The 23,048-nt window shown below is 58.3% G+C and overlaps 7 protein-coding genes across 7 annotated transcripts; 3 read left to right on the forward strand and 4 right to left on the reverse strand.

The window, feature by feature from the left end:
* Positions 1 to 1,162: 1,162 nt before the first annotated feature.
* WHR41_06428 (uncharacterized protein) lies at positions 1,163 to 2,308 on the reverse strand. The gene is made up of 2 exons (XM_069375033.1): positions 1,844 to 2,308; positions 1,163 to 1,785 (listed from the first exon to the last, which is right to left on the reverse strand). Exons 1-2 carry the CDS (start codon positions 2,067 to 2,069, stop codon positions 1,370 to 1,372), a joined length of 642 nt encoding a protein of 213 aa, XP_069228203.1. The 5' UTR covers positions 2,070 to 2,308; the 3' UTR covers positions 1,163 to 1,369.
* A 50-nt stretch (positions 2,309 to 2,358) lies between these two features.
* WHR41_06429 (uncharacterized protein) lies at positions 2,359 to 4,539 on the forward strand (the record flags this gene model as incomplete). Its single annotated transcript, XM_069375034.1, has 4 exons — positions 2,359 to 2,757; positions 2,810 to 3,132; positions 3,190 to 3,425; positions 3,484 to 4,539. Exons 2-4 carry the CDS (start codon positions 2,949 to 2,951, stop codon positions 4,537 to 4,539), a joined length of 1,476 nt encoding a protein of 491 aa, XP_069228204.1. The 5' UTR covers positions 2,359 to 2,757; positions 2,810 to 2,948.
* A 591-nt stretch (positions 4,540 to 5,130) lies between these two features.
* Positions 5,131 to 7,434, reverse strand: WHR41_06430 (uncharacterized protein; the record flags this gene model as incomplete). Its single annotated transcript, XM_069375035.1, has 1 exon — positions 5,131 to 7,434. The coding sequence occupies one exon, from the start codon at positions 7,432 to 7,434 to the stop codon at positions 5,131 to 5,133; it is 2,304 nt and encodes a 767-aa protein (XP_069228215.1).
* A 1,235-nt stretch (positions 7,435 to 8,669) lies between these two features.
* WHR41_06431 (uncharacterized protein) lies at positions 8,670 to 11,525 on the reverse strand (the record flags this gene model as incomplete). The annotated part of the gene is made up of 1 exon (XM_069375036.1): positions 8,670 to 11,525. The coding sequence occupies one exon, from the start codon at positions 11,523 to 11,525 to the stop codon at positions 8,670 to 8,672; it is 2,856 nt and encodes a 951-aa protein (XP_069228292.1).
* Positions 11,526 to 12,004: 479 nt separating this feature from the next.
* WHR41_06432 (uncharacterized protein) lies at positions 12,005 to 13,959 on the reverse strand. The gene is made up of 2 exons (XM_069375037.1): positions 13,475 to 13,959; positions 12,005 to 13,416 (listed from the first exon to the last, which is right to left on the reverse strand). Exons 1-2 carry the CDS (start codon positions 13,927 to 13,929, stop codon positions 12,108 to 12,110), a joined length of 1,764 nt encoding a protein of 587 aa, XP_069228293.1. The 5' UTR covers positions 13,930 to 13,959; the 3' UTR covers positions 12,005 to 12,107.
* Positions 13,960 to 14,391: 432 nt separating this feature from the next.
* On the forward strand, positions 14,392 to 15,882 carry WHR41_06433 (uncharacterized protein; the record flags this gene model as incomplete). Its single annotated transcript, XM_069375038.1, has 1 exon — positions 14,392 to 15,882. The coding sequence occupies one exon, from the start codon at positions 14,392 to 14,394 to the stop codon at positions 15,880 to 15,882; it is 1,491 nt and encodes a 496-aa protein (XP_069228216.1).
* Positions 15,883 to 18,854: 2,972 nt separating this feature from the next.
* WHR41_06434 (uncharacterized protein) lies at positions 18,855 to 22,318 on the forward strand. The gene is made up of 2 exons (XM_069375039.1): positions 18,855 to 19,944; positions 20,005 to 22,318. The coding sequence occupies exons 1-2, from the start codon at positions 19,068 to 19,070 to the stop codon at positions 21,378 to 21,380; spliced, it is 2,253 nt and encodes a 750-aa protein (XP_069228295.1). The 5' UTR covers positions 18,855 to 19,067; the 3' UTR covers positions 21,381 to 22,318.
* The last annotated feature ends 730 nt before the right edge of the window (positions 22,319 to 23,048 follow it).

A 23,048-nucleotide genomic window follows, 5' to 3' on the forward strand; every position in this document is an offset into this window, starting at 1 on the left:
TCAACGCGCGGTGCGGTGGAGGCGGACGATCATCACACCACCACGGCAGCGCTGTGAGAGCCGCATGCTCGAGATCTTCATATCGCAACGATAACTGCGTCTCGCTCGCCCTCACCGCACAAGCAAGCAGGCGAATCAAGCAATATCCCCCCACTCAAGTCGTTCGCCACACTGCACAGCAGCATCAGGCCCACAGGCATCGAGGCAGAGCGTCTAGACCGCTCGCCTGCGCCTTCTCTCGTTGCCCATCTCCACTAGCAGCCGCTCAGGTGGACATTCGACTGGGAGATCCTCGGCTCCATCGGGCAGTGTGGCCGCCGCCGGCCGACGAAACAACCACTTCACTGCAGCTTTGAATAGGAGTTCGAACCTCGTGGCCACACTAGGCTGCTCCTTCTTGTTTATCACCCTGTTCACACAATAATCTAGACACATGCGAGGCCTAGATCCTGCAGTCCGTCTAGCGAAATACCCAGCTACCACAGCCAGGCGCTGCACCCCGCGGGCATCAAACATGCTTTCACGCCCCCAAACGCCACCCATCGCCTTCCCCGGAATTGCCATGCCCTGCCCCTGCAATGCGATTGTCAGACTCCGGCTGTTGACATTATTGCGCCAATAGCAGCGCGCACATGCGCACGCCTGCTTCCCAAGAACCCGGAGCCGAGCCGGCAAAATGGCACCCATCACTCTAAACGAGCATGGAGCCGTAACTATAGGCATACCACGGAAGCATGTCAGATTCCTCGATGTATGGGCAGGCGAATGGGAATCCGTTCCTGCACCGGTGTCATGCGGCCAGCAGGTCGTGCTGTGCTTCTCCGTCTTTGGCTCACTGCTTAAGTTAAGAGCTGAGGCAGCACGAAATCAGCTGGGCTGTGTTCACGATGGAGTTTTATCACGTGCTTGTCTCCAGGTCACGTTGCATTCTGCGCTGCATTAGCTGACTTTTCAAAATGTGTCACAGCGATCAGTCATCCTTGGTTGATGCGAACATGCCTTGACGAACTACATCCCATGCGCACACCGGTCAAGCACCCTAGCTACTGATACGTGACGTACCCCCGTGCCAATGAATCCAACCGCCTGTCGTTGAATCACTGGAAGACTGCGTGTATACGGACGCGAGCCGTCCCATCCTGGAAGTGTGCAACAGGTACTCCCTCCCAAAAAAGCCGCCAGGCGCAGCATGTCGTCAATTTTGGATTTCTACGGCTCTGAATACGCCTTATGGTTCAGGATCCTGAACTAACGAGACACGCTAAACATCGGCTAGCTCGAAGATACTCTGTGAAGGCGATCAGAGGTATAGAGGAAGAGAGAGACGATATCCGTCGATGAAGACAATTCTCTAGCAACGCCACCAACTCTATCGAATGACCACCGTGGCTATCACAGCTTTAGCCCGCAGCGTTTCATACAGCCCAAACTCCGTCTCGGATCTAAAGTGTACCTCGTCCAACTGAACATCCACCGTGACCGGACACGACGAAGAAGACGCAGGCTGTACTTCATGCACGACCTCTGGCGTCTTTGAGCTTTTCCGACCAAACCACGAAGACTTCTTTGGTGGTGGTGGTGGCTGTGGAATTATCTGTCTTGGTTGTTCTGTCGCTGGCTCGACAGGCATACCATCAGACAATGCTCGCCACAACTGCGTCTGCAGCTCAGACAACGCTTCGCCTTGCGACCAGAATTGTGTGCTGTTCTGACCGCCTTCGAATTGAATCATCGTGGGTATGTCGCCGTCTGGGAATCCAACGAGAAGGCCCTTTCGAGTTGCATCTTCGGTCGATCAGTGTCAATGGCTATATCATAGGTTGAGCGCTCGGCGAAAACACACCTTGATCCGACGGTATTAGTATCAAAGTCGTCTTTGAGAGGCCTCGCTCAGCCCGCTCTCTGATGTGGTCCACGATTTGCGACACGATCAATGCAACGTGCTGCGTTCGTGACAATCCGACTTGCTCTCTAATGCTCCATGCCTGCGGTGTCTTACGATCGCCTTTCCTGTCTGTAGATGTGCGAGATCCAGCTGTGCTTTCTTCGTACGAAGGTGGTTCGGCCATGATTGTGGTGAATGCTGCGCTGCCAGGCTCTCAGGGCTTTTCGTCCTGCGCAGACCGGTGTAGACATGCAGTCTGTACGAATGAATCCGGCACATGGTGGCTATGAATGAGGCTTAGACCGGACGGTCCATGGCTCTGATCCGAGGCCTCTGGTGTGGAGCGCTAGAAACTGCGGCAAAAACTCGGCTCTCCATTTCCACTGCGCGCCAATAGGTCAGCTCTGCCAATACGAAGTCGCAGGATGACCAACAGCATACCTTATCCACAGTCGCGAGCTGGATACCTCATGCCTGAAGCTTAATGTACGCTGCCAAGCCTCATTCAGGCAGCCGAGCCCGCTTGGAAAGCCGACCGCAGCGAGTGCACGTGGACGCGTGATGCCCATGCCATGAGATACTTTGCCGACAACCGATACTATGCCACTCCCCTGCGCAAGACACACCAGTCACTGTGGGCGCTGCGAACAATGATAAGCGGTATTGCAGTACCTCAAGGCGGAAGTACTCTCAGTGCTCAAGACTTCATCAGCCCTTATACGGGTCTGGCATGTATCATGCCAAGTTAAATGCATTCAAAGGATTCCTCGTGACTACTATACTGAGCTCTGATGGTGTGCAGACCAATTGCTACGCCATTGAGCGATTGAAATGCTGCGCCTTGCATGCAAATGACTCTTAACACCGGTGAGGTTGGAGATTGCCTTCTTCGCATGTTATAAAAAGCATCTAAGTACCTTCTAGCAATAGTGATCGAACCGTCAAGACTACAAGTACTACCCTCGCCATTGAACACACTCGAACGTTCGTTACACAAACCTCATACACCCGTTAATTGAGTACTTCGCCAACAGCCACACTTACACGTTCCAACAACGTCAAGATGTGGTATCACGTCTCCGAACCCAACTCGTACCTCGCCATCACCGGCGTAGGGATCGAAAATGTCAGGATCACCAAGAAATATTTCGTCATGCCTTTCCAAAAGGTGACGAAGATCTCCATCACGCCTTTCGACTTCTCAATGGCTCTTCAGGCCATGACGAGCGAGAAGCTGCAATTCTCCCGTGAGTTCCTCCATTCTGCCCACGGACTCTGAGCTCTTTTGCTGACAAGCGAATTAGTTCCCGCCGTCTTCACCATTGGCCCTCATGACGACAAATCTTCGCTGGAGAAGTATGCCGTGCTCCTCACAGGCGACTCAGACGGCCAAGTCGCCGCACGAGCGAAGACTATCGGGACCGGGCGCAACCATGTGCAGGATATTGTCAAGGGCATCATCGAAGGCGAAACCCGCTCTATCGTCTCCAACATGACTATGGAAGAACTCTTCAACAACCGCCGGCTGTTCAAGGCCCAGGTGTGTTTTCTTCTTCACCCCTTAAGTAATGGAAGTACCCATACTAATTCAATGGCAGGTCATCGAGTGCGTACAAAAAGAGCTCGATCAGTTCGGCCTCCGCATCTACAACGCCAACGTCAAGGAACTCCAAGACATGGGCGAGTCGAAATACTTCGAGTCGCTCGCCCGCAAAGCCCACGAAGGCGCCCAAAGCCAGGCGCAAGTCGACGTCGCCAACGCCCGCATGATCGGCCGCGTCGGCGAGGCCGAGAAGGAGGGCGAAGCGAAGCAGAAGATCGCCAAGATCAACGCGCACACGGCCGTGCTCGAGACCGAGCGCAAGGTCGAGAAGGCCAACGCCGACCAGAAGCTCCGGACCCGCGAGATCGAGATCGAGCGCGAGCTCAACCTCGAGCAGATCGCTGCCGAGCGCGCGGCGCAACACAAGGACGCCGAGCTGCAGCGCGGCGTCGAGGAGAAGCGCGCGGCTATGGAGCTTGAGCGTCTGAGAGCGACGACTGTCACGCAGGCTAAGATCGCGCGTGAGTCGGAGCAGGAGAAGGCCGACGCGGACTTCTACAGCCGCTCCAAGCAGGCCGACGCACACCTGGTCAACCAGCAGGCCGAGGCGGACGCCGTCGCCTACAGCAAGGAGCGCGACGCTGAAGCGAACCTCAACGCGCAGCGCAAGCAGGCCGAGGCAGACTTCATCGTCGCGCAGAAGCACGCGGAGGCCGGCTTCATCGCGAAGCAGAAGGAGGCCGAGGGTATCAAGGAGACCGCCAAAGCGTACGGCGAGCTCGCCAACGTGCTGGGCGGACCGCAGGGCCTGATGCAGTACCTCATGCTGCAGAACAACACGTACGAGAAGCTGGCGCTGGCCAACGCGAAGGCGATCAATGGCCTGCAGCCCAAGATCAACGTCTGGAACACTGGGTCTGGTGGCGAGGGTGCTGCCGATCCGACGGCGCCGATCAGGAATCTCTTCCAGACTTTGCCGCCGCTGCTCAGCACGATCCAGGATCAGACTGGGATGCAGCCGCCTGCGTGGTTCGCGAAGATGCCGGAGCAGCAGAATGGTAAGATGAGTGCGGAGGAGAAGCTCAGGATGAAGCATGAAGCCTTGTCTTAAGAATCGCAGCAGAGAGTATCAGGGGTAAGTTCCATGATAATGTCTGTGAGGGCAGAGAAAGGGCAGATTGATGGCGCGCAGGAGTAATCCGAAACAAAGCTCGTATTCTAGTTCTCTTATATCAGTAAATAATTGGTCTAATACGTAGTAATCGCAAGTTGTTTCCGCAGCCTAGCTCCTAGAAGTAAACAGTAAGAGCGGAGAGAGCATGCTGATCTGGACGTAGCCAATCGATGAAGACAGGTGAATGAGTGTCTTCAAAAAGTATTACAACAGCCTCGCCTTTCCAGCCCAGTCAAACCTTCGCTAGAGACTTCGCGGAAACCATGTTGTCCTAGTATCAGATCTGGACTCTGATGTTCTGACAAGGCTTGAGGCCGCTCGCTTACATCACCATGCCCGTCGTGTGACGTTGGACCACTTTCCATTGACATTAAATACACATCGCTCCTGGTCTCTCTATAATCCCAGCCTCGCCCAGGCGTTGGACCTGCCAGTTCCTCCCGCAGATGCGAATCGTCCGAAATCGTTCATCGTAACCACGGAAAAGCATTACCACCACTCCGCGCCACAGCCCCTTCCGTCAACCTCTCACCCAGCCCTCACCCTCCCCAACGCCTTCTTCCAAACCTTGACCCCAACTCCAATCCCGCCCGCCAACCCATCCTCCTTCCCGGCCCCAACCCTCTCCCTAGGAACATCCGGCGCCTCCGCAGCATCCATCTCCACGCCCTCCCCCTCCCCACTCTCACTCCCACTCCCCCTCCCCGCTCCACCAACACAACTCCCCCCACCCCACCCCCTCCTCGAACACGCGCTTGCCCTACCACCCGCCGCCACAGCCCCCTCCTGCGCAACGCCCATCAAACAACTCCTCACCCTCTCCTTCTCCTCCTTAACCCCCTTCCCCATCCCCACCCCTGCCTTGCCCCCACCCTCGGAATCCCAAACCCTGCCCTCACAACAAAGCCTCCTCCCCCCGTGGGACCCCACCCCCGCCGCCCCCAGCGCAATCCCCAACACCTCCCTCACCTGCCCGGCGCTGGGCCTGAGCGCCGAATTCTGCGCCAGCATCCGCTTGCAAAGCCTCAGCAGATCCGGCACGCAGCGGAAAACCTGCTCCGGGCGCTTCGAACTCTCCGCCCGTAAGTGCGAGAGCCAGGCGTCCAAGCGCGAGGGGTCGAGGGCGTGGAAGGAGGCGTCGGGGCGGGGTTTTGCCCTCGCTGTTGCTGTTCGGGGCGGGCTGTTGCCGCTGGAGGGTGCGATGGTGACGCTGGAGGAGGAGGAGCAGTGGGAGCGGAATTTGACGAAGTCGGTTGTTTTGCCGCGGAGGAGGAAGGTGAGGAGGTCGAGGTAGATGCAGGCGAGGGAGAAGATGTCGGAGGACTCCGGGGTGGCGGTCGGGAGGTCGCGGAGGGTGCTTGGGTCGAGGGGGGTGGGTTTGGGGAGGATGTGGGGTTGCGGTGTTGTTGAGGAGGTCGGGGCGGGAGCGGGGGCGGTTGTTGTGGTTGTTGTCGTGTGGGTGCTGGAGAAAGAGGGGATGGGCGAGGTGAGGTGGCGGGAGAAGTTGCGGAAGCTGGCTGAGGGGCGGGAGAGGGGGAAGGGCGAAATGGTGCTTGCGAGGGACGTGAGGCTGTTGCTGCGGACTTTGGAGAAGGTGGGTGTTGCTGGTGTTGTGTTTGCGGTGCAGAAACTGTTGCTGCGGGTGCTGCTGCTTGTTGAGGAAGAAGATGAGCGTGAGGAGGAGCTGGTACCGTTGCTCATTTTACGGATTTTGGAGAAAGCGCCCATGCTGCTGATGGGTGGGCTGGAAATAATTGTCATCGACTCGCGGCAAACCTGGGATTCTGGCGCGGCGTATTCGTATATCTCGGTCTTGCTGGTCTTTTTGCCTTGTCTGAATGTACGTAGACTGCCGACCTCGGCAAAGGCGATATGATTGTTGTGATCGATGAGGATGTTTGAGGGGCGAATGCCAGTATGTGCAACACCCCTCCGGTGTAAGAAAGCCAGAGCGTCCGCAAGACAATGCATCCATTCCAGAAGCAGCATCGGTCTCTCATGCATGGGTATGCGGACAAACTGCATGGGCGTCCGGTGGTCGATGAAAGTACGCAACGTATGCTCCGCGACGAAATCCGACAGCACGTATCCAGAATCCTGCGATGTGTACGAAGCCCAGGTGGTAGCGATATGCTCGTGGCGTAAGCCCTGCGCCTTCAACACATCCTTCCGGAAGATATCGTGCAGATTCTGCCCCGTCTCCTTGTCGGTCAAGGGAAACTTACGCCGCACGAAGATGTCCTCCGGCCTCTCAGGAAAATGCACGCGATCCCAAGATTGCAAACTGACAGCCGGAGGAAGCGTGTTCACATACTCCATGGGAATATGCTCCTTGGGCCCGTAATCAATATGCGCTCCGCGCTGCAACTCGCGAAGCAAATAGACAAACTGCGTGCCGTAAAAGCGCTTATTCAGCGCCTCGTCCTCGTCGTACGCCAGCTCCAGGCGATGGACCTCGTCGAGCGGAATCGGCAACTCATCGTCGTCCCAGCCGTCGTCAATGCAGCCGAAGATCTGGTCCGGCACGCCGATCTCCGTCAAAATCATGAAGAGGCGCTTGGCGCGCTCAAGGATCCATTCCATATAGGTGTCGTCGGTCAGGCCCTCGCCAAAGGCCAGTGGGCGGTCGAGGAACTCGCGCTCCTCGCCGCGCAACTTGCTGACGACGAAGGCCCGCGTCACTTTCGCGTCGATCCGATCGTCGGTCCACCAGAGCTGCTTGAGCGCCGCGTGCGGTGTGACGAGAGAGTGGCCGCCGTAGCCGTAGATGTAGGCGTTCAGGGCGACTTGGCCCGCCGTGGGCGCGACTTGGGCGATGCCGCGGGTGCCCATTGTCGTTGAGGACTGGCGGGCGAGGGGCGTGGTGGACAGCGGTGGCACAGGTTCGTGGTACGGGTGGAGGGTGATGGGCGGGTGTTTGTTGCTGTCGGTTTGAAAGTGAGACTAGGCCAGGCGGGCGAGGTGGAGCTGAGTGGGGTGGTACTGGTGACAGGCGTGGGAGGAGAAGAAAGGGAGATCAGGGACAGCACGTGTGCAGCGCGTAAGGGAGGCAGTATGGGCCGGCGGACAGGATGCAGCGGCGCATGGGGACGGTGAAGGCGAGTGGTCGACGGGAGGCTGGCAGCAGGACGGGAGATGCAGTGGGCTGTCGGTGCCTACCCACGCGCGGGCGTGCGACACCGTCTCTCACTGCGCTCAATCATCGACGGGCTCCTCGCGCGGTCGGTGGGTGAGGATGGCGGGCGGCATGAAGGACTCGCGCAGGCGGGCGCAGACAGATGCGCGCGGGCGTCGGGGCTGCGTGGTGGCACACCGGGGCGAGGGCGATGCGAGGCGTCGCAAGCAGCCCTGACGAGACGCTGCTGGAGTCGCACAGCGCTGAGTCTTGCACGACGTCTGCACGCCGCACGCCGGCCCAGCGACTCGTTTTCCGTGGGCCAAAGGCCAGACGAGCACCCGGTCGGGGCATGTCAGCGCTGGGGTGTAGCACCGTCGGACATGACACGAGCGCGATGGTGTCTTGGACGGCAATGTGAGGATCTTGGAGACAGGTGTTCATTCTAATATTCAGTCAGCGAGAAGCGTCGAACAATCATCCTCTTCCTCCCTGTCAAACCTCACCCCTCGGTCAACCCGACCACACCGCATCCAAAACCCCTGCCGCACATCCTCCAATCGACAGCAGCAATCAAACACAACAAAAGTGCCACTCGATCGGACATGCTCGACTCTCCCGCCTGCCAACGCGCTCGCAGCTGCAGGACCATGTCGTGCGGTCGGCGCCCCGCGTGGAAGCGCCGAGGGAGGATGCAGGCTGCCCGCTTCCGACCCACGGGACAGGGCGCTGAAGAGAAAGCCAATGGTGTGTAGGACGGCGGGCGGAGAGCGTGGGGAGGGACTCGAGGTTAGTGACTTGTGTAGTTACATCGGCAGCGGTAAGGAACAGAAAAAGGGGAGCGAAGCAGAAGTGCCGGGTTATGTATCGCTTCGGCGTCGGGCTCGGGCAGCCATCGGGACTCGATACGTTTATTTTTCGTCTTGTCTCCTCGCCTACCTACCTACTTTCATCACTCGTCGGCCGCATCCACCAACCCCCTCAAGCGGTCCCTCACTCGCCGCAGCGGTATGCACGCGCCCTTGCTCATCGCCGTCGCCCCGTCCGGCTCCACCCTCTCCTCGCCCTCACTCCTGGACAGAATCCCCTCCACTCTCCCCAGCGCCTCGCGCAGCAACCCCGGCCCCTCGTGACTTGTATACAGCCACCTCACCTCCTCCCTCAGCCCCTCCAACCCACTCAGCACGCCTCCACTCCCCACAGCCTCCACAGCATCGATCAGAAACCCGCTGGCGCGCAAGAACGTCCGCTCATTATACAGCGCGCTGGGCCTCTTACTACTCTCCAGCCCCGCGAGCGGCTCATACCCCGCCTCGTTGAAATAAGGCTCCGGCACGAGGACCAGCCCCAGCAGCGAGACGACAAGCTGCAGCAGCGTGCTCTTCGCCGCGCTCCAGCCCTCGCCTCTGTCGCCTTCCCACGTGCCAAGCAGCGACAGGCAGATCTTGCCGTCCTCGTACAGGTTCGGGTTGACGCGGCCGACGCCGCCGAGCGCGCTGGCGCCGGGCCAGGAGTGGAAGAAGGCGCGCGGCGGCGCGTGCGGGTAGTCGGTGGGCAGGTGGATGTCGATGACGAAGGGCGCGGAGGCGTAGGGCGTGTCCGCGGGGCCGACGAAGAGGGCGCGGAAGAGGTCGAGGCGGGATTCCCAGGTGCGGATGTAGACGCCGGGAGGCAGGGAGCCGGGAGAGGAGAGGATTTTGTGCTCTTTTTGGGTGCGTTTGAGGTGGGTTGGGGCGGTGGTGGAGGGCTCGGTGGCGTAGTGGTGGTCGGCGGGGACGGGAGTGTCGAGGATGGCGTATTGTGCTGGGGCTTCTGTAGAATCGCTGGTTGGTTCTGTCGGGACGGAAGGCTCTGTAGGTGCCGCTTGTGCTTGGTCCTTTGGCTCTTCGGCCACATCCTCGTCCATCTCGTCCTCGTCAGCTGACTCCCAATCCCCATTCTCCACCTCATCCACATCCATCGCCTCGCCATTCTCATCCTCATATGTCGCCAGCACCTCCTCATCCTCCGTCTCACTCTCCCACTCATCGTCTTCTTCAGACCCACTGAACTCCCCATCCTCCTCCATCCCCTCCGCCTGCCCCGCCAACCCCTCCAACCCATCCGTCCCATCCGACCTGATCGCCACAAAAACCTCCTCCCTCCTCAACGCTACATCCCGCACCTCCTTCTCCGCCCCACACCTAACAAGCAACCGCCCATCAAGCCACGTATCCACCACCTCGCCCAACCACAACTCCGTCCCATCGTCCGCCGTCATCCTGTAATACGCCTCCGGCGACGTGATCAGCACGATATCCCCCCGCCGCACATTCAACTCCCCCGGACACTCCACATCGTACAGACTCAGCTCCTCCGTCTCCCCGTCCGCCACGCCCACAAGATTCTGCACCAGCTCCCTACCTCCCGCCGCCGCCACAGCCTCAGGATCCTTGTCGTCCGGCTCCGCCTTCGAGTACGCTATCTGCGCCCCAGAACACCACCGCACGGCCGCCATGCGCTCGTCCGGCTTGACGCACTGGATCACGCCGACTTTGCCCGGCTTGTGCAGGCCGGCGCTCTGCTCCATCGCAAGCGAGTGCGCGATCTCGCCCGGCCACGCGGCGTGCGCGTCGTCGATCGCGGCGTCAGGCAGGAGGTCGACGGCGCGCTCGCGCGTCACGGTCAGGTCTTGCCACTGGACGTCGACGGTCGCGGCGACGCTGGCGATCTCGTAGACGTTCATGTCGTATCCCAGCGTCTCCTGGCGCGGGATGCGGGCCACTTTGCCGTGGTGCGTGGAACCCGTGTATTTCGCTTCGGCGGCGGCGAGGTCGCGGAAGCGAACGCGGAGGGAGATGCTAGTTTCGATTTCGGAGTTGGAGACGGTGAGTTCGGGGCTGGAGGTTGAAGGGCGGCGGCTGCGGTCGTAGACGTGGAAGGAGTCGGACTCGAGCTCGGCGCGCTCGAGGACGCGCGGGGGTTCGGGGGAGGCGCGGGCGCCGACGAGGCGGGCTTGCAGCCAGGCGACTTCGATGGTGGTTGCGCGCGTGGAGACGACGGAGCCGATGGGGGGAGTGTTGGGGTTGTATTGGCCGAATTTCCAGAGGCCAGTACGCAGGTTGCCCTTTTTTGTTTTGACGATGTCGCCGACGCGGGGGACGTCCGGGTGGTCGCTGAGGAGCTCGCAGAGGTCGTCGGCGACTTCGACGACGCTGTTGTCGGTTAGGCGAATGGTGAGGGCGGTCGTCATGGTGAGGACGCGGCCGACCCAGCCTTTGAAGATTACTAGGTCGTCTTCCGAGGGTGATTCTTCGTACATGAGCTCGGAGGCGGGAATGTCTTGTAGGGGAGGCGGGCGGTCCTCGACACGCACCAAGTCGTCTCCGGAATCGCTGAAAGGCAGCAGCGAGAGCAACGTGCCGTTGTTAGCATTCACGACTGCTCTTCCCATAGGCCGCAACGAGCAATTCGTATGTACATTGAGCACAACGCCACTCATAACATCCTCAGCTCTCCTCGTGACGATATCGCCGATGAACAGGGATCGATGCAAGAGCTCCAGTTCTGATTCCGCGATTAATTCCGCGCGGTCCTTGTACACCCAGCGCACGTAGACCGTGCCTTGAGGCGGTACGCCATCGATCTTGAACTTCTTGAGCGCTGCCGCAGGGACAGAGTCATTTATGAGTATCGGCTCGACTTCGTGACGCTCTGGATGGGGTACGTGTGTGTCTACGTCCGTGTTGGTGCGGTCAACGGTTGCCACATCGTGGGCATCGCCGTTTTTCCGGAAGACCAGATCTTCGGTGCAGAGGGTGCGGTTCATTATGGCGGTCCAAGCCTAAACAACGGAGATCGGTAGAGGCAAAGCTTTCATTCAGAAGCTTGTGGAAGAGAAGTCCAGGACAGCCGTTCTTGACGGCAGACAGTCGCGGATGATGGATTCTTGTCGTCGTGATTCACTGTCGCGTGGCAGTGAAAAGCCAGATCCCAGTCCCAGGTGCCTTGTGAAGTCGTCCTTGATTGTTTCAAGCCGAACCCTCCGCCGCAATATTTCTTGACATTCGTATGCCCCAGGAGCCCAAAAAATCAGCGCTTTGTCATAGAAAAAGATGGAAAGTTGGAAAGTTCACGATGCGCTTCGTCACAAGGCTGGCCGCCGTCGCTGGTGAAAGTCGGCCCGCGCCTTTGCGGGGCTGAACCCTGGCCTGCCCTGGTGAGCCTGGCTCTTGGGTCCTACGAGCCTCCAAAAGGCTCCTGACACAACTACTGTATTCACAAAGTCTATCACTATTTCCATCACTGTCTATCCACATGATGTCTCTCAAATGTATGACCAATGTTGATATGTTCTCAATTGTTACTGCAAACGTAAAACCACCCACAAATCATGGAAACTTGAACGACGTCAACCAGGCGATACATGCGTCCACTTCCGCACTAGGTCATCAACGGTCTCAAGGCTGGCTGGAACGTCAATGGGTTCGTCATCCTCTGTGACACCGAAAAGGAAGCCACTCCCGGCATCGAACCTCGAGAGTGACGAGCCGCTCTTACGCATGCGACGAACATCGTGGGACTCGTAGGGTTGCGGCGACTGGGAACTACCCCTTGCCGACGATTCCGCCTCGCCTGCGGAGTCAATGGGTAGTATACTAGCAGCAAAGCTCAAAGCGGAGCTTGAGGTCGAGTATGCATCGAGGGTCACCTGGTTATTCATTAAAGGTTCAAGTCGGGTGGCGCTAGACCGAGCTAGCTCCCTGTGTGGAATTGCTAAAGTCAATTTAGGTGGTCTCGAAGGAAGCGGCGTGCTAGCTTCAACCGGATCGGTGGATGCTCTGGGTGTAGTAGATTCCTCACGGGTTGAGACTGGATTGATCGGCTCTGGGACAGCATCATACCTTGGCCAGGGAGCCGGCGGTTGGGGTAGATATGCGCCAGAGGACGATCCCTGGGACCTCAAGGCAGGCGGACTGCGTTTTGGACGTAGAAGCTTCTCAGGTTCGCTATCCAGGTCACTTTCGGCACCGGCGAGATTGCTAAATGCTCTTTTGGTAGAGCGCAACGAGCTGTTAATGGACGACATAGAGATGTTGTTTTGCAAGTGTAGGTCTCGTTTGGCTTCGCCAATGACTGTACCGAGGCGAGAAACCGCTGAAGCACAGTGGTCCAGGTGTTCGCTTAGCATCTTCGATCGTTTTGACGAAGCGCCCTTGGTAGCGTCACGAACACGGACGCACCGTTGCTTTTGAGTGTCTTTCTCAGTGCTCTGCTCTAGTGCAATCTTGAGATCGAACTCGCCCCGACTTTGGGGGGAAGGGCTGGATTTTGGCGTGACTGATGATCTTTCTGTGCTTGAGGCTTCACCATGAGGCTTTTCGAAGATGGCGACCCGGACGTTACCTTTCGACATTGTGTGTGGCGTGTCAACAGATGCCTGGACAGTAGGTGGCACGACTGGGAGAAATGTTGCAGCAGATGTCCAAGCGTAAGTCTGGACAGCGGTGGATGACGAAGCGTTTGGCTCTCGTGGAGAACGCATGGCCCGCAACGGTATTGAGGCTGTCCCATTGCTGTTCAGAGTCTTTCCGGCCTCTGCCTGGGTTTCTGGATTCGGAAGGAGTTTAGACATGGCCTCCACGGAGTCCGCTTTGGCTTTGGCAAGAATCGTGACCTGAGTCCTATCATCGAGAAAAGATAAATCGTCCTGCGTGCTCCTGTTCATTAAAGTAAGCCAATTTGTTTGCCCTAATTCTGAATGGAGGGCAATCCTACTGAGAAGATAGCTTGCTGGCGTAGGATAACACCTTGAATACTAGCAACAAATTTGTCTTCAGTCTTTCGAACTGAGCCAGAAGAAGCTGCGCCTTGCTTTTCTTGAAAGGCCATTTGAAGCGCCTGGTCCCAGTAAGAGCACCGTTCACTGAAATGGGCATGAAGTCCTTGAGCACGTGCTCTACCTCCCCGAATGCCGCTTGACAGCCGTCCAGGGCGGTTTGAGTTTCAGCGATAACCTCTGGCTTGCATAGCTTCATTTTCTCGTCCTCTTGTAGGAAGATTCCGAGTTGTTTGAGGGCCCATGATGTAGTCTTGACCTCGTCCGCCAGGCGAGCGGTGTGTTTATCCGCACCGACGTAGTCACGGACGTACTGTGAAAGGGCGCCGTACAGCTTGAACCCAGCATCGGCAACCTGGATCGCGCTGCCAGCGACGCCAAACGCTTCCGCCATAATTGAGAAGAGTCTTGGGTGAGTGGAGAAAAATAAAATTGACTCGCGGGGTGCGAGGCACCGTACAACATATAGGAAACCTTCCAACAAAACTCAGCCCCCCATCGATGCGGCGAAGCAACATGCATCTTGCGGCCCAGCTGCACGCAGGCGATCCATCGCGGGCGCAGTAGTCTTGCGACGGGCATCAATAGCCATTAGATTCTCGAGAAGATGTCGCTGAGCTGCAAAAGTGCAATCCTTCCTCCGCAATTCAGCCCATTGTCGGTTGTAGCGAGGGAAACAAGTGTTGATGCGGCGGGGTCTCCACTGGAGGCGACGTTCGGCCCACCGAGCGTCGCTGCGAAGCTGCGATTCCCGAGCTTCCACCGTTCATCCTCCAGGTCACCGATCTCGCGGTTGCTTCCAAACAACTTCCTAGAAATAGTTCCAATGCCACTCTACTAAGCATCTCAGCCAGCAATGGATCCTCTATACGAGGTTATTGCGCCTCACATCCAACGAGACGAACACAGCGCCACAAAACCAGTCCCTCCCACCAGCAACGCCCAAATCACAACCTACCTAAACCGACTCGGCACCCTCTCGCTCTCAGACCTCACATCCACCGAACCCGCCTCGCTCTTACAAAATGCACAATCGCACGTCCGAAATCTACAGGCGCTGTCGAAGCGCTCGCATAAAGCTATCATCAGCTCGGCCTCATACCTGGAGAAGCTCCAGGACCTCCTTCCAGGGTTCGGACAGAAAGCTGGACAGTTGAAAGAAGAGCTGCCTCAATTGGAGAGCGCTGCCAGCGATTTTGCGAAGAAATATGACCGCAGCACGGACAATGAGGTATTGGAGCGAAGGAAGCGGGCCATGCTGCTTTCGAGGAACGTGGATAGAGTCTCGGACGTGCTGGAGCTGCCCAGTCTACTGTCGTCGACTGTAGCTGCTGCGCAGGCGTCGAGCAGCACTTCGGCGTCTACCTCTGCTACATCGTATGCTTCGGCTTTGGACTTGCACGCGCACATCAAGCGGTTGATGGGCTTGTACCCGAACTCGGAGCTGATCGCTGGCATCTCCAAGCAAGCAGAAGCAGAAATCAACGACTTGACCACAATCCTAATCACCACCCTCCAAAGCCCCGGCCTCAAACTCGCCACCGCCATGCGCACAGTCGGCTGGCTCCGCCGCGTCGCGCTCGAACTCGCAGACGACAGCGCCACTCCCTCCAAACCCGCAACAGCCCTCTCCACGCGCTCCTTCGACGTCTCCTCCACCCACCGCCCCGACGACGGCGCCCTCGGCTCCCTCTTCCTAGTCTGCAGACTGCACGCCCTGCACGCCATGTTCTCTGCCCTCGAACCTCTCCGCGACCTCGCAGACCAGGAGTCCGCCCAGCGCCCCACCCAACCCCAAAAACAAACACCCCAGAACTCCACCACGTCCTCCTCCTCCGCCTTCGGCACCCAAACCGAACGCTACCTAAAACGCTACCTCGAGCTCTTCCGCGAGCAGTCCTTCGCCATCCTCAGCATGTACCGCAGCGTCTTCCCTCCCGATTCCTCCTCCCCTCAAACCCCCACCACCAACCAGGATCCCCTCCTCCCCCTCCCACCCCCCGTCTCCTCTTTCGCCCTTCACCTCGTCTCCCTCCTCCAAGACACTCTAAGAGCCTACCTGCCCAACATCCCCGACAAGCCCGCGCGCGAGTCCCTGCTGACGCAGGTGCTGTACTGCGCGGGGAGCTTGGGGAGGTTGGGAGCGGATTTCGGGCTGATGATTGCGGTTCTGGAGGAGGAGGGGGAGGGCGCTGCTGCGGGTGGGGAGGGGGCGGAGCCGGAGTGGGTGCAGGTTGTCAGGAAGCACAGGGTGCAGGCGAGTAGGTTGGAGGTGCTGGCTAGGGGGGTGGGGAGCGGGGGTGCGAGGAAGGCGGTCTCGCCGGGGGCGGGGGTGGTTGCTGGGTGATGAGGAAGTGGGTGGGGAGGTTGATTGCTACTTTTACGAGATGGGATGTGGTGGGCTGGGTTCGCGCGGTCGAGACGGGCGCAATGCGGCGTGGTGATCCGGCCATGGCGCAGGGTCATTTTCCTGAAGACCAAGTCGCCGCGAGCAACATGGCGTGCGCTCCGCTTGCGTCCGCCCAGAAGCCATGGGAAAAAACCTACCGCCGCGGCGGAAGTGCCACGGCCTCGTCTGGCTACAGCATATCGCGGAATACCACCTACGCGATAGATCCGGGGAAACTGCAGCGGTGTAGGTAGTCGTTATCGACAGGGCTGACCCGCGGCGACCGCGGACTTTGCGCGACTTCCCCGGGTCCTGCGCGGATTTTGCGGGCTTCCTCAAATGCCCGACCCTCGACATATCACGACCATAAATCAGCTTGGTCAGTTGGACTCGTCAGGCGTGGAGAGTGCGGATAAAGCGCGTTCGCTCGCTGTCGCAAGGCTCCATTGGGGTATTTGAGATTCGAGATAGATGCATGCATGTGTAGCTATCTAATTGAGCTACGCAGTAGAAGATAGAATTGTTAGATCATCCATCAGTGATGATATTATGCAAAAAGACGAAAACGTGCCTCGGCACCTGCATAATCACCGCAAAATTGCAAGCCCATCTACTTCACACCCGCCGAAAGTAGGTACGCAAGTATTTAGCTCCCCCCGCACACTCCAGTCCCGTCCAGCGAGCAACGGACCGACTCATCAACCCACCCGCCTACTTTCCCACGGCAGAGCGCAAGGTAATCTAGCGAGAGCTATTCCTGTCGCCTAGTTTGCAAAGTAGCGCTTCTAGACCGGTGCGCTAGCGCAGTAGTATGCAGCCCTGGGTGTGGCTGGTGAGTGAGTGCCTACGGCACTAGTACCATGCCGAGGCACCAAGAGGACATGTACATATTATTATTCATCAGGATGAGTATTGGGCCTGATGAGGTCCAGACGCGGTGGCCGCGGCTTGAATCAGATCTCGTGACTTGTTGGCGACGACAACAGCCGCGGGGCGAGTGCAGGTGAGCGTGAGCCTGGCGAGCGACTCTGCTTCGACTCCCTCAGAAACGCACAGAAAACAACCTGGAAACGCGACGAGAGTCCGCCATTTTACCAGACTTTCCACAGGGCCCGGGAAACCCACACGTCTCACCCAATCACACTCCCCCCAAGATGCTCCTGCCACATACGACATTAGCCGACGATCTTTTCTCGGCCGACTTCCGCCGCTGCAACCCTGACTCATGCAACGTGCAGGACCCTGAGCGCAGGCTTTTTCGCCACCGCGGCCTGCTATTTGCCCAGCCGTGCCGGGCATGCAGGTACGTACTGTACTGTGCTGTGCTGTGGCGTTTTTCCCACGAGGGGTGGGTTGCGCTCGATGCTATTTTGCTCCATTGGTTAAGTGCCGGGGGGAACAGGAGATGCAGGGGAATGTAGGGGTCGGCAGGACTTTTCTTTTTCGTGCTGCATTGTGCGGTGCAGTGCGACGCTACCTATGTGACGTGCCATGCGATGTGACGCGGTGGCAGAGGGTGTTACTTTCGCTGTCGTCGCATCATTGACTGATTGATTGACTGATTCGACCGTCGGCGTGCGGTGCGGTGTGGTGTGGACGCGCAAGAGGGAGACGCAGCAAGTCTTGTCTTTGTCGCCGCGTGGTCCGATGCGTGGTTTGCTTACTGTACAGCTAGCTGGGCTCGAGACTTGACTCGGCAAGGTTTGCTTCTTCTGGCCGCGAATCCGGAGATGCTGTGTATAGAAAGCGCCAGCGGCGCCGGGCGGCTTCTAGAAGCTCCGGGGCTGCAGTGGGCGTGCCACGCTTGTGAGGCTCAGCCCGATGCACTAGTAGGGCCGATCGGGCGCTGTGGCTGGTGGGCTGTGGCTCAGTCGCTTGCTGTGGGGGTTCTGATTTGCCGCTCGCTGTGGCCGGATGTAGGGCTGCAGCTTGTGGCTGACGGACTTGAGCGCGCGGCATCTGTTCTGCGCCTTTCGATGCAATGCTACTCCCACTGCACGGGAGTCGAATCATGACACGTGGCTTGACCGCAGTCTTTTGGCATTGTGACGATGCCCAGTTGTGGGGTGATCTGATCCGTGGCTGGTTTGCTGTAGGATGGTGAGTCCGAGGCCGCGGCGCGCCGTCTGGTCTTGGCGGGCCCTGGCTGCTCGTGTGTCTCGGATAGGCTCGTATATCCGAAGTAAGTGTAATCTACTGTCGGTTGATGACGATGACTTGAGGAGCGCGGAGGGAGACGCGGGGAGAAGACGCGTTCGAGAGGGGAGAAGAGTGTCGTGACTGCAAAATGTGTACAAATGACGATGTCCTCTCGCACGTTACGACTCATCATGCTCGCTTGACTAGACTCATGTTGGGCGCCTGTGGCCACGTGACGATGGTATTGCGGCTGCCTGGCTAGCTTGGGCACGTGGTGTGCGGTACACCAGACTATCGTACGGTAATTCAGCGGCCTGCTGTATTTTGGGACGTTGTCCGTACGGCACGCGTCAGGTGACAGCTAGTGACAAAACCCGCGGGTGAAGAAGCAGGGCTGGCGGCCACGTCCACCGACCTGGGCCAATACAGACATTGGCAATACCAGTGCCTGTCCAAGAGGCTGAAGGATCAGGCCAGCAGCGCCCAGGGTGTGCGCCCGAGCAGATCGTTGGGCCAGAGGTAACCCGGCTTGACGGCAGACAATGCCCAAGGGCAAGACAGATCCGCGGCCAGGCGCATCTCGCACACCACCGGCCATGCAGCGCATCCCTGTCGCAGACGTTGCAGGTGGCTGTGCTGCAGCCCCTCCTCGGCTCTATCCATCCGAATCCAGCGCTAGCGGCTCGCTGGCAGGCATCGCGGTGATGCTTGTACATGACGGGTTACGGGCGTTCCGGCCGGCAGCGAAGACGGTGCGAGGTTGATAATGTTGCAGCCCTCGCTCGCTCGCCCTTAATCCCGTCTGTCTATCAATTTCTTCACCCTCCCACTGCGACTCACCGGCAGCCTCAGCGCGACACTCACGCCCGCAGCAATTCCGCGCCGTTCCACCCGCGGCCACCGACTTGCAAGTCTGACGCCCGGCTGACAAAGAGCGAGATCGCGCCAAGCCCGAGGCCTCCCATCCGCCAGGCGCGCTTTCCTCCCTCGTCGAAGCCATAAGGATGTCGTCATCATCCAGCGCTCGTTATTTTCTGGCTCCAACACCTTCCCTCACCTACACCGACGACCACAGCGCTTCTTCATTCCACCCGACACACACCGCGCACTCCGACTCTTACGCATCTTCGCCACGCAACACTCTCGACGCTGCCGCATACTCCCACGCGCTAGCGCTTCTCCAAAAATCATCGCATCCCGGCGCCGCTCCCAATTCCTGCGCGTCGAACATCCGCCAAACACCCACCGACTCCGGGCGAACGACTCCCAGCACGCATCTGCTGCCGTCTGCCTGGGCCAACGTGCCTAACACGGCCGCTGCTGCCGACAGCCTCCACGCTCTGCCACAGCCGAGCCAGTCCATGTACAATCAGGGACAGTTTCGCAATAGCATGGGAGCATTGGGTACGCCCACACAGCAGTATCAGCAAGGCTTCAAGAGAGCGCGTACCCACGAGCGCACGCCCTCCGCCTCTACAGTCGCTTCCGCAGGACCCGCGAGCCCGTTCTCCTACAACACCTCTTTCCCGTACATCGCACAACCCGAGTACACACCGCAGTCACCTGCAGGCAACCTCTGGGATTTCTCAGGGCCACAGGCTGACCAAGCGTCTTACTCTTTCGCGAAGAGTCCATTGAACCAAGTGGGCTCGCCTTACTTGAACGCGCCGGGCTACATCCCCAGCCAGGCCGCGCACACTCCTGCCGCGCACCTTGCTATGAAAGGATTTGCCATTGATCACCACAACCTCGAAGACTTCACAAACAACTTCCCGCACTCATCGCGCCAGTCAATGTCGAGCATTGGGCAAGATTCGCCGGCTACTCCCCGGTCGACAGTCGAAGACTCGGAGAACAAGCCGTTCAAGATGAACAGCAATGGTGAGAATGCCATGCAGGCTGCAGACATCTGGGACGATTACTTACATTTCACCTATCCAGAGTACAAGCAGCCGAACCCCAACGTGCAGCTCCAGCGGACGGAGTCGGCAGCCTACCAAGACGAGCTCTACAACCCTGCGAATTTCTCCGGCGCACCGTCCTCGACGTCACGAACGAACAACAACAGCCATGGCAATAATCTCCTGACACCACACCGCAATCTCGTCAATGAGCGCCTACAAAACGCAAATATGGCGAGATCGGTGTCTCCATCTTCAGTATCACGCGAGCGCTCGCCTTTCAGGCATGGTTCCCCCCTTGCGCCTGCTGCGACTGATGCCTGGAGCTCGCCGAGAAATGCGATGGGTACCCAAGCAGGCTTGAGGCAGCAGCAGAAGGAAGAGACGGCACAAGCGGAGATTGCTCAGCACCGCCCTGCATTGCATCGTGAGCCAACGAAGACGATCTCTCCCAAAGACGCCCTCTTGGACTACAACGACACAGATCAGCAACCGCTCTTCCAGGACACAATACCGACAGGGTACAAGCAACATTTTGGTGGCACAGAGCAGTTCCCTCCCAACTTCTTTAGCCAAGGAAACATGTCATTCGGCGGAAATGTACCCACCAGTCAGCCGAATATGACCAGCTTCCGTGCGACCAACTCAGCTGACGGCTTCTCCGGTGGCAACTTCAACATTTCGCCTTCCATGCAGAGCCAGGGTCAGCTGCAAGCTCCTTTCCAGGGAGGCAACTACCAGCAGACCAACAACGCCAGCAACGCTTTGAACAACTCTTACAACGACGGATCGCTAGCAGAGGCTACACCCGACTTTCCTGCGCACCTTACCTCGATGGAGTCATCCATGAGCGAGGGCAACGCGATGCCTTCATCTCAAGAGGGCAACAACTTGCCTGTGCAGCGCCCTGATGACACGCGGGCGAATACGGGTACCTACACCTGCACATACCACGGTTGCACGCAGCGTTTCGAGTCACAGCCAGCACTGCAAAGACACAAGCGTGAATATCACCGCTCTCAAGCCCAGACCCACAAGGATTCTGGTATTGAGTCGGCTACTGCTTCCGTGTCTCCCAGCTCGCCTGGCACGCGCACCACCGAGTCGCCGGCGCCCTCCGACGGTGATGACTCTGGCATGACTTCTGCCGCCCTCCTTGCACGCAACTCTCAGGCTGGTCCGCACAAGTGCACTCGCGTCAACCCATCCACTGGCAAGCCTTGCAACACGGTGTTCTCGAGGCCCTATGATTTGACAAGACACGAGGACACGATCCACAACAACCGCAAGATGAAGGTCAGGTGTCCTCACTGTCGCGAAGAGAAGACTTTTTCCCGCAACGATGCCTTGACTCGTCACATGCGTGTCGTGCACCCCGAAGCGGATTCTTACGGCAAGAGAGGTCGTCGCGACTAGTGGGCTCACGGATGCCAGCTTTAAAATTGGCTGGTCAGACCTCTCGTATCGCGTGATACAGCACCAATGGAGATGGCTACTAAGCTGTCATGGTAGACACACTCACAACACGTGAGCACGCCGCACAGACAACTCTGCGTTGGCAACGATTGTCCTCTACCACGGCCATGGTATGACTCACACCAAGCCCGCGTTGATGCCTACCATCACTCAGCCGGCCACATGCAAACAGCCGATGCTCTGTGGCAACCTCCAGGCAACGACGCTTATATCCGCGCCTATCCGCCACGCACTCCGTCGCCGCACGACGACCCCGTCACCACGACCTCCGGGCCAACCCCACCGCCCTCACCGCATCACGCATCACGATTACTGTACGAATACCACCCGAAATACTGCATCATTCACGCGGCGCCCACACTAGATTTTGGAGGAGGAAAGGCAGGGAAAAAATACCATGACGGTTGCCTCGGCCGCACTGATCGGCTGGGCCGAAGAGCGAGCGCGCGGGCTTTTAATATTTCTCCTTCTGTTCCTTTCATCGTCGAGCTTGAGCTGTTTCTTTTTCTCTACTTTTGCTTCTAATGTATGAACGTCATCACGTGGTCCGAAATCCTCTCTTTCTTCTTCGTGCGGTTTTGTATACATTTGTGCTTTGGTTTCCTATGTGTCTGGTCTGGTCTGGTTATTCTTTTTCTTCTGCATAGCGATGCTTTTCTCAAGTTTCTACGGGAAGACCTGGCTCTGCGAGTTTCATCCCGACAAGCGATCGTCTTTCTGTTCTGTTTGATCGTTTCGAAAGCATGTCTGATCTTCGGTTCTATCTCGTTCTGAGATTGTACTCCTATGTCGCGTCTTGTACAACTACCTAGATCACTTCTTCTTGTATCATAGCTTCTAGACCAAACAAAATTCGTTCGATTTTCAACGTTAATATATCCCACCTGACACTTTGGAAGTTCATCGACCCTTACGTACCGAACAGTTGCAGAAACAGCTCGTCTGACTATAACTGAAAGGCTTCTGACCAGGTAATCGGGCCAAGCTCGTCTATGTACAGACCCACTTCTTTCGCCCGCAGCCGTTCAGCCTTCGGACGGCTCGGGGAGGACGATCGCGTGACGTCGTTCGTTCGTCCGCCCGTTCGTTCGCTCGTTCGCTTCTAGAACACAGCCTCTACGTATTGCACGCAGCTAGCCCTCCGAACGCGCAATAAAGCAGACCAACCGAACCGCCACGCGACGGCGCATCAGAACCCCAATCACACCCTCCAACAACAAACCCAGCCTCTCACGCCACACCAGGCACAAGGCCGCCGGCGACGATCGCCGGCCCAGACAGCGCGTCACAGCGCCGTCCAACGCCCGCGCATCTACATTGCCCAACCATGCCCTTCTAACCCACGCCCCCCACACAGGACAGGATGAACACGTACCACCCACCAACCTGCCTCCTCTGCCTCCCTCCCACTCCTCACCACAAACCCCCTCTAAAATCCTACCTCCCGCCCCCGCCCGCTCCCCTTCCGCGACAGCACGCTTGGTATATCGTCTCCGCCGCTGGGGGAGCCGTCCTGACCGTTTTTGCGGAGCAAGCAGAGCGAGAAGCAGGAGATCGGAGGGCGGTGGGCTGTGAGAGCGCGGGGAACTGGGAGGCGCAGAGGTGGCG

Source organism: Cladosporium halotolerans (assembly GCF_011745625.1).
Source record: "Cladosporium halotolerans strain TM138-S3 chromosome Unknown Sca21, whole genome shotgun sequence".
NCBI lineage: Eukaryota > Fungi > Ascomycota > Dothideomycetes > Cladosporiales > Cladosporiaceae > Cladosporium > Cladosporium halotolerans.

Coding starts and splice junctions, on each gene's coding strand:
- WHR41_06428 (XM_069375033.1), bottom strand. CDS start 2,069: ATGGCCGAACCACCTTCGTACGAAGAAAGCACAGCTGGATCTCGCACA. Junction 1,786..1,843: donor ACTAATACCGTCGGATCAAG/GTGTGTTTTCGC, acceptor GATCGACCGAAG/ATGCAACTCGAAAGGGCCTT.
- WHR41_06432 (XM_069375037.1), bottom strand. CDS start 13,929: ATGGCGGAAGCGTTTGGCGTCGCTGGCAGCGCGATCCAGGTTGCCGAT. Junction 13,417..13,474: donor GCCAGCAAGCTATCTTCTCA/GTAGGATTGCCC, acceptor TTTAATGAACAG/GAGCACGCAGGACGATTTAT.
- WHR41_06434 (XM_069375039.1), top strand. CDS start 19,068: ATGTCGTCATCATCCAGCGCTCGTTATTTTCTGGCTCCAACACCTTCC. Junction 19,945..20,004: donor GTTCAAGATGAACAGCAATG/GTGAGAATGCCA, acceptor TCACCTATCCAG/AGTACAAGCAGCCGAACCCC.